This window comes from Gouania willdenowi, chromosome 13 (assembly GCF_900634775.1).
Source record: "Gouania willdenowi chromosome 13, fGouWil2.1, whole genome shotgun sequence".
Lineage (NCBI taxonomy): Eukaryota > Metazoa > Chordata > Actinopteri > Blenniiformes > Gobiesocidae > Gouania > Gouania willdenowi.
Window position 1 is genome coordinate 2643682 of NC_041056.1, and position 12134 is coordinate 2655815.

At 36.1% G+C, this 12134-nt stretch overlaps 1 protein-coding gene across 5 annotated transcripts in view; it reads left to right on the forward strand.

Annotated features, from left to right (window-relative positions):
* Nucleotides 1–3896, forward strand: part of ltbp4 (latent transforming growth factor beta binding protein 4) — a 32534-nt gene extending 28638 nt beyond the window's left edge. For all 5 annotated transcript variants that reach the window (XM_028465110.1, XM_028465106.1, XM_028465111.1 and 2 more), the window contains 6 exons: nucleotides 940–1092; nucleotides 1163–1249; nucleotides 1844–1976; nucleotides 2047–2195; nucleotides 2272–2421; nucleotides 3053–3896. In XM_028465110.1, coding sequence (XP_028320911.1) covers nucleotides 940–1092; nucleotides 1163–1249; nucleotides 1844–1976; nucleotides 2047–2195; nucleotides 2272–2421; nucleotides 3053–3195 — 815 coding nt within the window. In that variant the 3' untranslated portion in view covers nucleotides 3196–3896. The remainder of the gene's footprint in view (nucleotides 1–939; nucleotides 1093–1162; nucleotides 1250–1843; nucleotides 1977–2046; nucleotides 2196–2271; nucleotides 2422–3052) is intronic.
* The last annotated feature ends 8238 nt before the right edge of the window (nucleotides 3897–12134 follow it).

Below are 12134 nucleotides of genomic sequence, written 5' to 3' on the forward strand. Positions count from 1 at the left end.
AACATGGTGGTGCGTCCTGAATTTCAAATTCTAAATAGATAGGCTGAATACAAACCCAGGATTATCCTTGTTTTCCTCCATTAAAGTTGAGTAATAGGAAGTTCTAGCTTTGCAGACAGCTTTATTATAAGCTAATAAACGTTTTCCCAGGCTATATGAACTGTTACCAGGTTTGATGAAAGCCACCTCCTTAAAAACTCAATTTAGAATTATACCAGGGAATGACCCTTTATGTATGACATAAAGTCTTCCTCTATATCATATACATTTTATTTGGGTGAAATTTTCTAAATGTATGAAACCTTTCTAGTTCACCTAGTTTTTTTGGGGTTTTTTTGTAATGCAGGTTTGACGATTTTCCACAATTTTCATCTTCCTTTCCACTCCGTTGCCATCAACCGTATCCATAGAAACCCCAGGACAACTTTTTGATGTGAATGTTTAAAAAGCCAGTGAAGGACATTAGGTATTAGAACAGGAACCATTGAGTTGTAGCTCAGTGTGTGATGTCTGTGACCAACTGTCATGTTGTCCACTCCACTCCGTTACCACAGAAAGGGAACCATTTGTCAGTGTAGATCCCATTAAAAATGGATTCAGCATACTGACAGATTGTCTCATTTTTATGCTTTCTTCCAGAAGTGAAAATGTTTTGACTTATCTGCTGGGCTATTAGGGTTGCTGGTCAGATGCTGACTCAGCATTTATTATATCATATCATATGTCTGGGGTTCAGTGAATCTGCTGCTGTTCAGTACTCTCAGGGTTTTGTATGTTGCTGATAGCGGTAGTCATGACATAGCAGAGCCTCCTCGGGCAGAGACCTTGGTGAATGCTCTCAGTGTACAATGGTACCTGGTCTGCTTAGGGCAGTCTGATCAGGAGAGAGTTGCGTAATTACATATCGATGATGATGATGATGGTCGTCTGTCTCCTCAGATGAGAACCTGTCTGTGTGCTGGCAGCATGTTTCTGCTGACCTGCTGTGTCAGAGTCCTCTGCTGGGAGCTCAGGTCACCTTCATGGACTGCTGCTGTCTGTACGGGGAGGGCTGGGGGATGGACTGTGCCCTGTGCCCGCCCACTGACTCAGGTAACACACAGACACACACACACACACACACACAATTATCATGCATCTCTCCTCTGGTGTGTTTCTGCAGACGACTACGCTCGTCTGTGCAGCTCCTTCCCTCCTGCGTTCACGGATCCAGATCCAAGCAGACCAGAACCTGGAGTGAGACCAGGAGGTACCGCTGTGTGTGTCTTTAGTGTGTGTGTGTGTGTGACCACAACTTTAACCATTCACATGATAACATCATCAGAATTGTAGCGTACAGCAGCTTTTTTCAAGGATTTTGGAAAGAAAAGTAAAGCTTTTTGAAGTGAAGTTTAGTTACATCTGTTTTAAAATCCTGTGGCACAAAACCTGTTACTACAGATGTGTTGATCCACTTCACCATATTAGTGCTCATCTGTGGGAAAAACATCTTTTTCTGAAGAGAAACTGAGGATTATCCTTGTTTTCCTCTTTTAAGTTGAGTAATAAGAAGCATGGTACACGTTGCTCCTCCTCCTCCACAGCGCAGCTCCTCCCACACTATGGCCTGCTCGATTTTGGAGTGTAAATTGTGTAGATGGTCACACATTGTTAACCTGCAATTATTTCTTTTTCAAGAAAAAGAAAGTCTTTTTTGGAGAGGTTGAGTTACAGCTGTCTTAAAAGCCTGTGGCATATCTCCATATTACCATATTAGTACTAATCAGAGGATAAACATCTTCTTTTTATCTTTTAATGTTGAGTAATAAGAAGTATGGTACGGGTTGCTCCTCTTCATCCACAGCGCCGCTCTTCCCGCCCTACGGCCCGCCCTTCTTCTCGCCCGACTACAGCGACTCCTTCCCAGCAGGGGGCAGCAGATCTGGCTTCAGAGGCCGGACGCCGCCGGACGATGCGTACGGCAGGCCTGAGTTCAGGTGGGCGTCGGCTCGTGGAGATGATGATCTCTGAGTTGTTGTTTACTTTGAGTATTTGTGTAAACATCAGCATCCCGTATATCCTCCCTGACGTGGCCCCGCCCCCATCTGTCCGCCGCCCGGCGACGCTGCTGGATGAGGAGGAGCAAGACGACGGGCGAAGTTTCCCTCCGTACGGCCACCGGAGCCGAGCAGGAGCGCCGCGACGAGCGTACGAGCGTGAGTTTGCTTTATTATTAGCCGTCGCCATGGAAACCAGAAGATAACAAAGTGTAACGCCGCTCTCCTCCGTCAGGCGGCTTCGAGCCGTACGCCGCCCTGAACTCAGAGGACTGCGCCATTCTTCACGGGTGCGAGAATGGACGCTGCATTCGCGTCGCAGAGGGCTACACCTGTGACTGTTACCAGGGTTACCAGCTGGACGTCACCTCCATGACCTGCATCGGTGGGCGGAGTCACTCTGGTTTCTCTGGTGTTTGTCCTGTTTTCTGCTGTTTTTCTGTTGTTCTTTTCATTTTTATCATTCTTTGTGTAGTTTTTGTTCTATTGTGTTGTTTTTTCCCCTTTTTGTTTGTTTTTTCCAATCTTTTTGTTGGCTATTGGGATTACTGTTTAACTGTGAGCGTTTTTTGTCTTTTTGTGTTGTTTTTTGCCCTGTTTTGTTTTGGTCTTTTTGGGTTATTTTTTTCCTGTTTTGTCCTTTTTGTGTTGATTTCTAGATTCTTATTGGATATAACTGTAAAGGTTTTTTGTCTTTTTGTGATGTTTTTTTCAGTTTATTGTTGTTTTTTTTGTGTGTTGTTCTTGAGCTTTTGTGCGTTGGTTTTGTCTTCTTTTTTCCTTTTTTGTCATTCTTTGTGTTGTCGTTGTTCTTTTGTGTTGTTTTTCCTGTTTCTTGTTGTTTTGTCCTTTTTGTGTTGTTTTTTGGATCTACTGTAACTGTAAACGTTTTTTTGTCTTTTTGGGCTTTTTGCTCTTCTCACTCGCATTGTGTTCAGACAAACTGTTTTCTGGGTTAAATGTGATCTTTGTGGGTCTGTGTGTGCGTTAACTGTGCGCTTGTGTTTTTTTTTTAGACGTGAACGAGTGTGAGGACGGTGTCAGCGTGGAGTTTCCATGTGTAAATGCTCGCTGCGTGAACACAGATGGTTCGTTCCGCTGCGTCTGTCGCCGTGGATACGTGATGTCACGCAGACCCAACCACTGTGTGGCTGCGTAGGGGGCAGAGCCTATCACTGGGTGGCTGCGTAGGGGGCGGAGCCAACCAATCTGATCCCAGTAAAGAGTGCACTAAAGTTTAAACTGTTACATCTTTTTTTACCTGAGCAGGAATGGGACGACCTGTGAGGAGGACTTTATTACACACACACACACACACACACACACACACACACACACACACACACACACACACACACAAACTGTCTGTTTGTTGGTGTTTCGATTCAACTGGGGACTGTTTTAACTGGTGATCAGCAACCTTTTTGTTGCAATTTGGGTTCATTATAAATCAAATGTATTATTATTATAAAGATTTTGATCATAAATTATCCTCAGGGGTGTGGTTTCACTTTATCGTGGGAAAAAAGTTCAGAGCATCATCAAAAGTCAGTCACTAGATAACATGGTCACCAGTTGAACTGGAGCACTCTTGTTTTGTTGATGAAACGACTGTGAGACGGTGGAACGATGATTTTCAGAGACCATGTGATTTCTGAAGGTGTTTTTATAAAAGTGTCACCACATACCTCCATGTCTGAATTCACTGTTACACCTCACACACATTTCTCATTAAGTTATTCACAGTTTTATCTTAAACAAAATCACTTCCTACTTCCTGCCTGATGATGACATCATCGCTCCCCTTTCCTATACAAGTGTAACTTCATCACTTTTAAGTAAAAACCTCCGTTTGAGAAACGTCCCAGTTTGGTTTCTGCTTTACCCGTTATTATCACAAACAGGAGCTGCTTGAATTGAATTTTTTTTTTCTGAGGCTATAGTAAGGCATGGAAATGAAAAAATGTATTCATTTTCTGAGATAGGAATTAAGTAAGTTTTGGCGTTTTTAATTTTTTAGCCCTTTTTTATGCCTTACTATAGCCTTACCTCAGATTTTTTGCATTTAAAATTTTTCGGCCGTTTTTTCTGCCTTACCTCCGTTTTTTGGCGTTTGAAAAATGTTCACCTATTTTTATGCCTAACTATGGCCTTACCTCTGTTTTTTGGCTTTTAAAAAAAAGTTGTTGTTTTTTATGCCTTACTATAGCCTGACCTCAGATTTTTTGGATTTAAAATTTTTTGGCCGTTTTTTATGCCTGACCTCCGTTTTTTGGCAAATGAAAAATTTTCACCTATTTTTATGCCTAACTATGGCCTTACCCCAGATTTTTGGCGTTTAAAAAATTTTGGCCGTTTTTTTTCTGCTGTACCTTTGTTTTTTGGCATTTTAAAATTTTTTGCAGTATTTTTATGCCTTTACTATTGCCTTACCTCAATTTGTTGGAGTTAGAAAAAAATTTCTGCATTTTCTCAGTTTTTTGGCGATTGAACATTTTTGGTCCATGTCTTATTAAAGCCTTATCTCAGTTTTTTGCAGTTTTTTCTGCCTTACAATAGCCTTACCTCCGTTTTTTGGCATTTAAAAATTTTTTGCCGTTTTTTTAGAAAACTTACTATTGTCTTACTTCCATTTTTTGGCATTTGAAATTTTTTACCGTTTTTTTACACCTTACTATAGCCTTACCTCCGTTTTTTTGGCGTTTTAAAAATTTTTGCCATTTTTTATGCCTTACTATAGCCATACCTCCATTTTTTGGCGTTTGAAATTTTTTGGCGTTTTTGTATCCCTTACTATAGCCTTACCTCCGTTTTTTGGCGTTTTAATTTTTTTGCCATTTTTTTATGCCTTTCTATAGCTTTACCTCCATTTTTTGGCGTTTGAAATTTATTGCTGTTTTTTCATGCCTTACTATAGCCTTACTTCCGTTTTTGGGTGTTTAAAATTTTTCGCCCGATTTTTGCCTTAATATAGCCTTTTCTCCGTTTTTGGGTGTTAGACACTTTTTGCCCATTTTTATGCCTTACTTTAGCCTTACCTCTGTTTTTTGGTGTTTGGAATTTTTTGCCGTTTTTTATGCCTTACTATAGCCCTAACTCCGTTTTTTGATGTAAATTGTTTTTGCCATTTTTTATACCTTACTATAGCCTTACCTCCATTTTTTGGCGTTTGATATATTTTGCCGTTTTTTTATGCCTTACTATAGCCTTATCTTAATTTTTTGGCGTTTGATATTTTTTGCCGTTTTTTATGCCTTACTATAGCCTTACCTCCATTTTTTGGCGTTTGAAAATTTTTGGAGTTTGAAATTTTTTGCCGTTTTTTTCTGTCTTACTATAGCCTTACTTTCTATTTTTTGGCCTTTGAAATTTTCTGCTTTTTTTATGCCTTACTATAGCCTAACCTCCGTTTTTTGACATATGAATTTTTTTACTGTTTTTCTATGCTTTACTATAGCCTTACTTCCGTTTTTTGGCGTCTGAAATTTTTTGCCTATTTTTATGCCTTACAATAGCTTTATCTCCATTTTTTGGCGTTTGATATTTTTTGCCGTTTTTTATGCCTTACTATAGCCTTATCTCCATTTTTTGGCGTTTTTTGCTGCCTTGCTATAGCCTTAGCTTCGTTTTTTGACATTTGAATTTTTCTGCCGTTTTTTATGTCTTACTATAGCCTTATTTCAATTTTTTGGCGTTTGAAAATTTTTGCTTTTTTAATGCTTTACTATATATAGCCTTACCTCCGTTTTTTAGCATTTGAAATTTTTTGCTGTTTTTTATGCCTTACTATTGCCTTACCTCGGTTTTTTGACATATGAATTTTTTTGCCGTTTTTTTCTGCCTTACTATAGCCTTACCTCCCTTTTTTTGTGTTTGAAAATTTTTCGCCTGTTTTTATACCTTACTATAGCCAAACCTCCGTTTTTTGACATATGAATTTTTTTACTGTTTTTTTATGCCTCACTATAGCCTTAACTATGTTTTTTGACGTAAATTGTTTTTGCCATTTTTTATACCTTACTATAGCCTAACTTCCGTTTTTTGGCGTTTGATATTTTTTGCCATTTTTTATACCTTACTATAGCCTAACTTCCATTTTTTGGCGTTTGAATTTTTTTGCCGTTTTTTTTTTTTTTGCCTTAATATAGCCTTTTCTCCGTTTTTGGGTGTAGTGACTTTTTGCCTGTTTTTTTGCCTTACTATAGCCTTACTTCCGTTTTTTGGCGTTTGAAATTTTTTGCCATTTTTTTATGCCTCACTATAGCCTAAACTCCGTTTTTTGACGTAAATTATTTTTGCCATTTTTTATACCTTACTATAGCCTTACTTCCGTTTTTTGGCGTTTGAAATTTTTTGCCATTTTTTTATGCCTCACTATAGCCTAAACTCCGTTTTTTGACGTAAATTATTTTTGCCATTTTTTATACCTTACTATAGCCTTATCTCCGTTTTTTGACATTTTAATATTTTTGCTGTTTTTTATGCCTTACTATAGCCTTACCTCAATTTTTTGGCCTTTGAAATTTTCTGCTTTTTTTTATGCCTTACTATAACCTTACCTCAATTTTTTGGCGTTTGAAAATTTTTGGAGTTTGAAATTTTTTGCCGTTTTTTTCTGCCTTACTATAGCCTTAGCTTCGTTTTTTGACATTGTATTTTTTTTGCTGTTTTTTAAGCCTTACTATAGCATTACTTTCTAATTTTTGACATATTAATTTTTTTGCCGTTTTTTTATGCCTTACGATAGCCTTACCTCTGTTTTTTGGCGTTATAATTTTTTTGCCATTTTTTTATGCCTCACTATAGCCTTAACTCCGTTTTTTGACAAAAAAATGTTTTGCCATTTTTTATACCTTACTATAGCCTTACCTCCATTTTTTGGCGTTTGAAAATTTTTGGAGTTTGAAATTTTTTGCCGTTTTTTTCTACCTTACTATAGCCTTAGCTTCTTTTTTTGACATTGTAATTTTTTTGCTGTTTTTTAAGCCTTACTATAGCTTTACCTCTGTTTTTTGGAGTTATAATTTTTTTGCCATTTTTTTATGCCTCACTATAGCCTTAACTCCGTTTTTTGACGTAAATTATTTTTGCCATTTTTTATACCTCACTATAGCCTTACCTCCATTTTTGGGTGTAGTGACTTTTTGCCTGTTTTTTTGCCTTACTATAGCCTTACTTCCGTTTTGTGGCGTTTGAAATTTTTTGCCCATTTTTTATGCCTTACTATAGCCTTACCTCAATTTTTTGGCGTTTGAAAATTTTTGGAGTTTGAAATTTTTTGCCGTTTTTTTCTGCCTTACTATAACCTTACCTCCATTTTTTGTCGTTTGACTTTTTTGCCGTTTTTTTTTTTTGCCTTACTATAGCCAAACCTCCGTTTTTTGACATATGAATTTTTTTACTGTTTTTTTATGCCTCACTATAGCCTTAACTCCGTTTTTTGACGTAAATTGTTTTTGCCATTTTTATACCTTACTATAGCCTAACTTCCTTTTTTTGGTGTTTGAATTTTTTTGCCGTTTTTTTTTTTGCCTTAATATAGCCTTTTCTCTGTTTTTGGGTGCTCGACACTTTTTGCCCATTTTTATGCCTTACTATAGCCTTACCTCCGTTTTTGGGTGTAGTGACTTTTTGCCTGTTTTTTTTGCCTTACTATAGCCTTACTTCCTTTTTTTGGCGTTTGAAATTTTTTGCCCATTTTTATGCCTTACTATAGCCTTACCTCTGTTTTGTGGCGTTATAAATTTTTTTGCCATTTTTTTATGCCTCACTATAGCCTAAACTCCGTTTTTTGACGTAAATTATTTTTGCCATTTTTTATACCTTACTATAGCCTTATCTCCGTTTTTTGACATTTGAATATTTTTGCCGTTTTTTATGCCTTACTATAGCCTAACCTCCCTTTTTTGACATATGAATTTTTTTGCCGTTTTTTTCTGCCGTACTATAGCCTGATCTCCATTTTTTGGCGTTTGATATTTTTTGCCGTTTTTTATGCCTTACTATAGCCTTACCTCAATTTTTTGGCGTTTGATATTTTTTGCCGTTTTTTTCTGCCTTACTATAGCCTTAGCTTCGTTTTTTGACATTGTATTTTTTTTGCTGTTTTTTAAGCCTTACTATAGCATTACTTTCTAATTTTTGACATATGAATTTTTTTGCCGTTTTTTTCTGCCTTACTATAGCCTTACCTCTGTTTTTTGGCGTTATAATTTTTTTGCCATTTTTTTATGCCTCACTATAGCCTCAACTCCGTTTTTTGACAAAAAATTTTTTTGCCATTTTTTATACCTTACTATAGCCTTACCTCCATTTTTTGGCGTTTGATATTTTTTGCCGTTTTTTATGCCTTTCTATAGCCTTATTTCCATTTTTTGGCATTTGATATTTTTTGCTGTTTTTTTTGCCTTAATATAGCCTTTTCTCCGTTTTTGGGTGCTAGACACTTTTTGCCCGTTTTTTTTGCCTTACTATAGCCAAACCTCCGTTTTTTGACATATGAATTTTTTTACTGTTTTTTTATGCCTCACTATAGCCTTAACTCCGTTTTTTGACGTAAATTGTTTTTGCCATTTTTTATACCTTACTATAGCCTAACTTCCGTCTTTTGGCGTTTGAATTTTTTTGCCAATTTTTTTTTGCCTTAATATAGCCTTTTCTCCGTTTTTGGGTGCTCGACACTTTTTGCCCATTTTTATGCCTTACTATAGCCTTACCTCCGTTTTTGGGTGTAGTGACTTTTTGCCTGTTTTTTTTGCCTTACTATAGCCTTACTTCCGTTTTTTGGCGTTTGAAATTTTTTGCCCATTTTTATGCCTTACTATAGCCTTACCTCAATTTTTTGGCGTTTGAAAATTTTTGGAGTTTGAAATTTTTTGCCGTTTTTTTTCTGCCTTACTATAGCCTTAGCTTCGTTTTTTGACATTGTAATTTTTTTTGCTGTTTTTTAAGCCTTACTATAGCTTTACTTTTTATTTTTTGGCGTTTGAAATTTTTTGCCCATTTTTATGCCTTACTATAGCCTTACCTCTGTTTTGTGGCGTTATAAATTTTTTTGCCATTTTTTTATGCCTCACTATAGCCCTAACTCCGTTTTTTGACGGAAATTATTTTTGCCATTTTTTATACCTTACTATAGCCTTATCTCCGTTTTTTGACATTTGAATTTTTTTGCCGTTTTTTATGCCTTACTATAGCCTAACCTCCGTTTTTTGACATATGAATTTTTTTGCCGTTTTTTCTGCCTTACTATAGCCTGATCTCCATTTTTTGGCGTTTGATATTTTTTGCCGTTTTTAATGCCTTACTATAGCCTTATCGCCATTTTTTGGCGTTTGATATTTTTTGCCGTTTTTTATGCCTTACTATAGCCTTATCTCCGTTTTTTGACATTTGAATATTTTTGCCGTTTTTTATGCCTTACTATAGCCTTACCTCCATTTTTTGGCGTTTGATATTTTTTGCTGTTTTTTTTGCCTTAATATAGCCTTTTCTCCGTTTTTGGGTGCTAGACACTTTTTGCCCATTTTTATGCCTTACCTCCGTTTTTGGGTGTAGTGACTTTTTGCCTGTTTTTTTTGCCTTACTATAGCCTTACCTCAATTTTTTGGCGTTTGAAAATTTTTGGAGTTTGAAATTTTTTGCCGTTTTTTTCTGCCTTACTATAGCCTTAGCTTCGTTTTTTGACATTGTAATTTTTTTTGCTGTTTTTTAAGCCTTACTATAGCTTTACTTTTTATTTTTTGGCGTTTGAAATTTTTTGCCCATTTTTATGCCTTACTATAGCCTTACCTCTGTTTTGTGGCGTTATAAATTTTTTTGCCATTTTTTTATGCCTCACTATAGCCCTAACTCCGTTTTTTGACGTAAATTATTTTTGCCATTTTTTATACCTTACTATAGCCTTATCTCCGTTTTTTGACATTTGAATTTTTTTGCCGTTTTTTATGCCTTACTATAGCCTGATCTCCATTTTTTGGCGTTTGATATTTTTTGCCGTTTTTAATGCCTTACTATAGCCTTATCGCCATTTTTTGGCGTTTGATATTTTTTGCCGTTTTTTATGCCTTACTATAGCCTTATCTCCGTTTTTTGACATTTGAATATTTTTGCCGTTTTTTATGCCTTACTATAGCCTTACCTCCGTTTTTGGGTGTTTGAAAATTTTTCGCCCGTTTTTATGCCTTACTATAGCCTTACCTCCGTTTTTGGGTGTATTGACTTTTTGCCCGTTTTTTTGCCTTACTAGAGCCAAACCTCCGTTTTTTGACATATGAAATTTTTTGCCCATTTTTATGCCTTACTATAGCCTTACCTCTGTTTTGTGGCCTTATAATTTTTTTGCCATTTTTTTATGCCTCACTATAGCCTTAACTCCGTTTTTTGACGTAAATTGTTTTTGCCATTTTTTATACCTTACTATAGCCTTATCTCCATTTTTTGACATATGAATTTTTTTGCCGTTTTTTATGCCTTACTATAGCCTTACCTCAATTTTTTGGCGTTTGAAAATTTTTGGAGTTTGTAATTTTTTGCCGTTTTTTTCTGCCTTACTATAGCCTTATCTCCATTTTTTGGCGTTTGATATTTTTTGCCGTCTTTTATGCCTTACTATAGCCTTACCTCAATTTTTTTGACATTTGAATATTTTTGCTGTTTTTTATGCCTTACTATAGCCTTACCTCAATTTTTTGGCGTTTGAAAATTTTTAGAGTTTGAAATTTTTTGCCGTTTTTTTCTGCCTCACTATAGCCTTAGCTTCGTTTTTTGACATTGTATTTTTTTTTTTTTTTTTTAAGCCTTACTATAGCATTACTTTCAAATTTTTGACATATGAATTTTTTTGCCGTTTTTTTCTGCCTTACTATAGCCTTACCTCTGTTTTTTGGCGTTATAATTTTTTTGCCATTTTTTTATGCCTCACTATAGCCTTAACTCCGTTTTTTGACAAAAAATTTTTTTGCCATTTTTTATACCTTACTATAGCCTTAACTTCATTTTTTGTCGTTTAAATTTTTTGCCGTTTTTTTTTTTTGCCTTAATATAGCCTTTTCTCCGTTTTTGGGTGCTCGACACTTTTTGCCCATTTTTATGCCTTACTATAGCCTTACCTCCGTTTTTGGGTGTAGTGACTTTTTGCCTGTTTTTTGTGCCTTACTATAGCCTAACTTCCGTTTTTTGACATATGAATTTTTTTGCCGTTTTTTTTTGCCTTGCTATAGCCTGTTCTCCATTTTTTGGCGTTTGATATTTTTTGCCGTTTTTTATGCCTTACTATAGCCTTATCGCCATTTTTTGGCGTTTGATATTTTTTGCCGTTTTTTATGCCTTACTATAGCCTTATCTCCGTTTTTTGACATTTGAATATTTTTGCCGTTTTTTATGCCTTACTATAGCCTTACCTCAATTTTTTGGCGTTTGATATTTTTTGCCGTTTTTTATGCCTTACTATAGCCTTATCTCCGTTTTTTGACTTTTGAATATTTTTGCCGTTTTTTATGCCTTTATGCGTTTGAAAATTTTTGGAGTTTGAAATTTTTTGCCCTTTTTTTCTGCCTTAGCTTTTTTTCTGCCTAAGCTTCGTTTTTTGACATTGTATTTTTTTTTGCTGTTTTTTAAGCCTTACTTTTTATTTTTTGGCGTTTGAAAATTTTTTCCCATTTTTATGCCTTACCTCTGTTTTTTGGCGTTATAAATTTTTTTGCCATTTTTTTATGCCTCACTCCGTCTTTTTTTTTTTTTTTTTTTTTTTTTTTTTAAAGGATTTTTTTGGCTCTAGTGGCCTTTATATGACAGTTGCTTGAGCGGAAGGGGGTGAGAGAGAGCAGGGATTGACACGCAGGAAAGGGTCCCAGGCCGGGAATCGAACCTGGACCCGCTGCAGGTGAGGAACTACAGCCTCCGTACATGGGGTGGGCGCTCAACCCACTGAGCTAAACACCGCCCCGTAACTCCGTTTTTTGACGGAAATTATTTTTGCCATTTTTAATACCTTACTATAGCCTTATCTCCGTTTTTTGACATATGAATTTTTTTGCCGTTTTTTTATGCCTTACTATAGCCTTATCGCCATTTTTTGGCGTTTGATTTTTTTTGTCG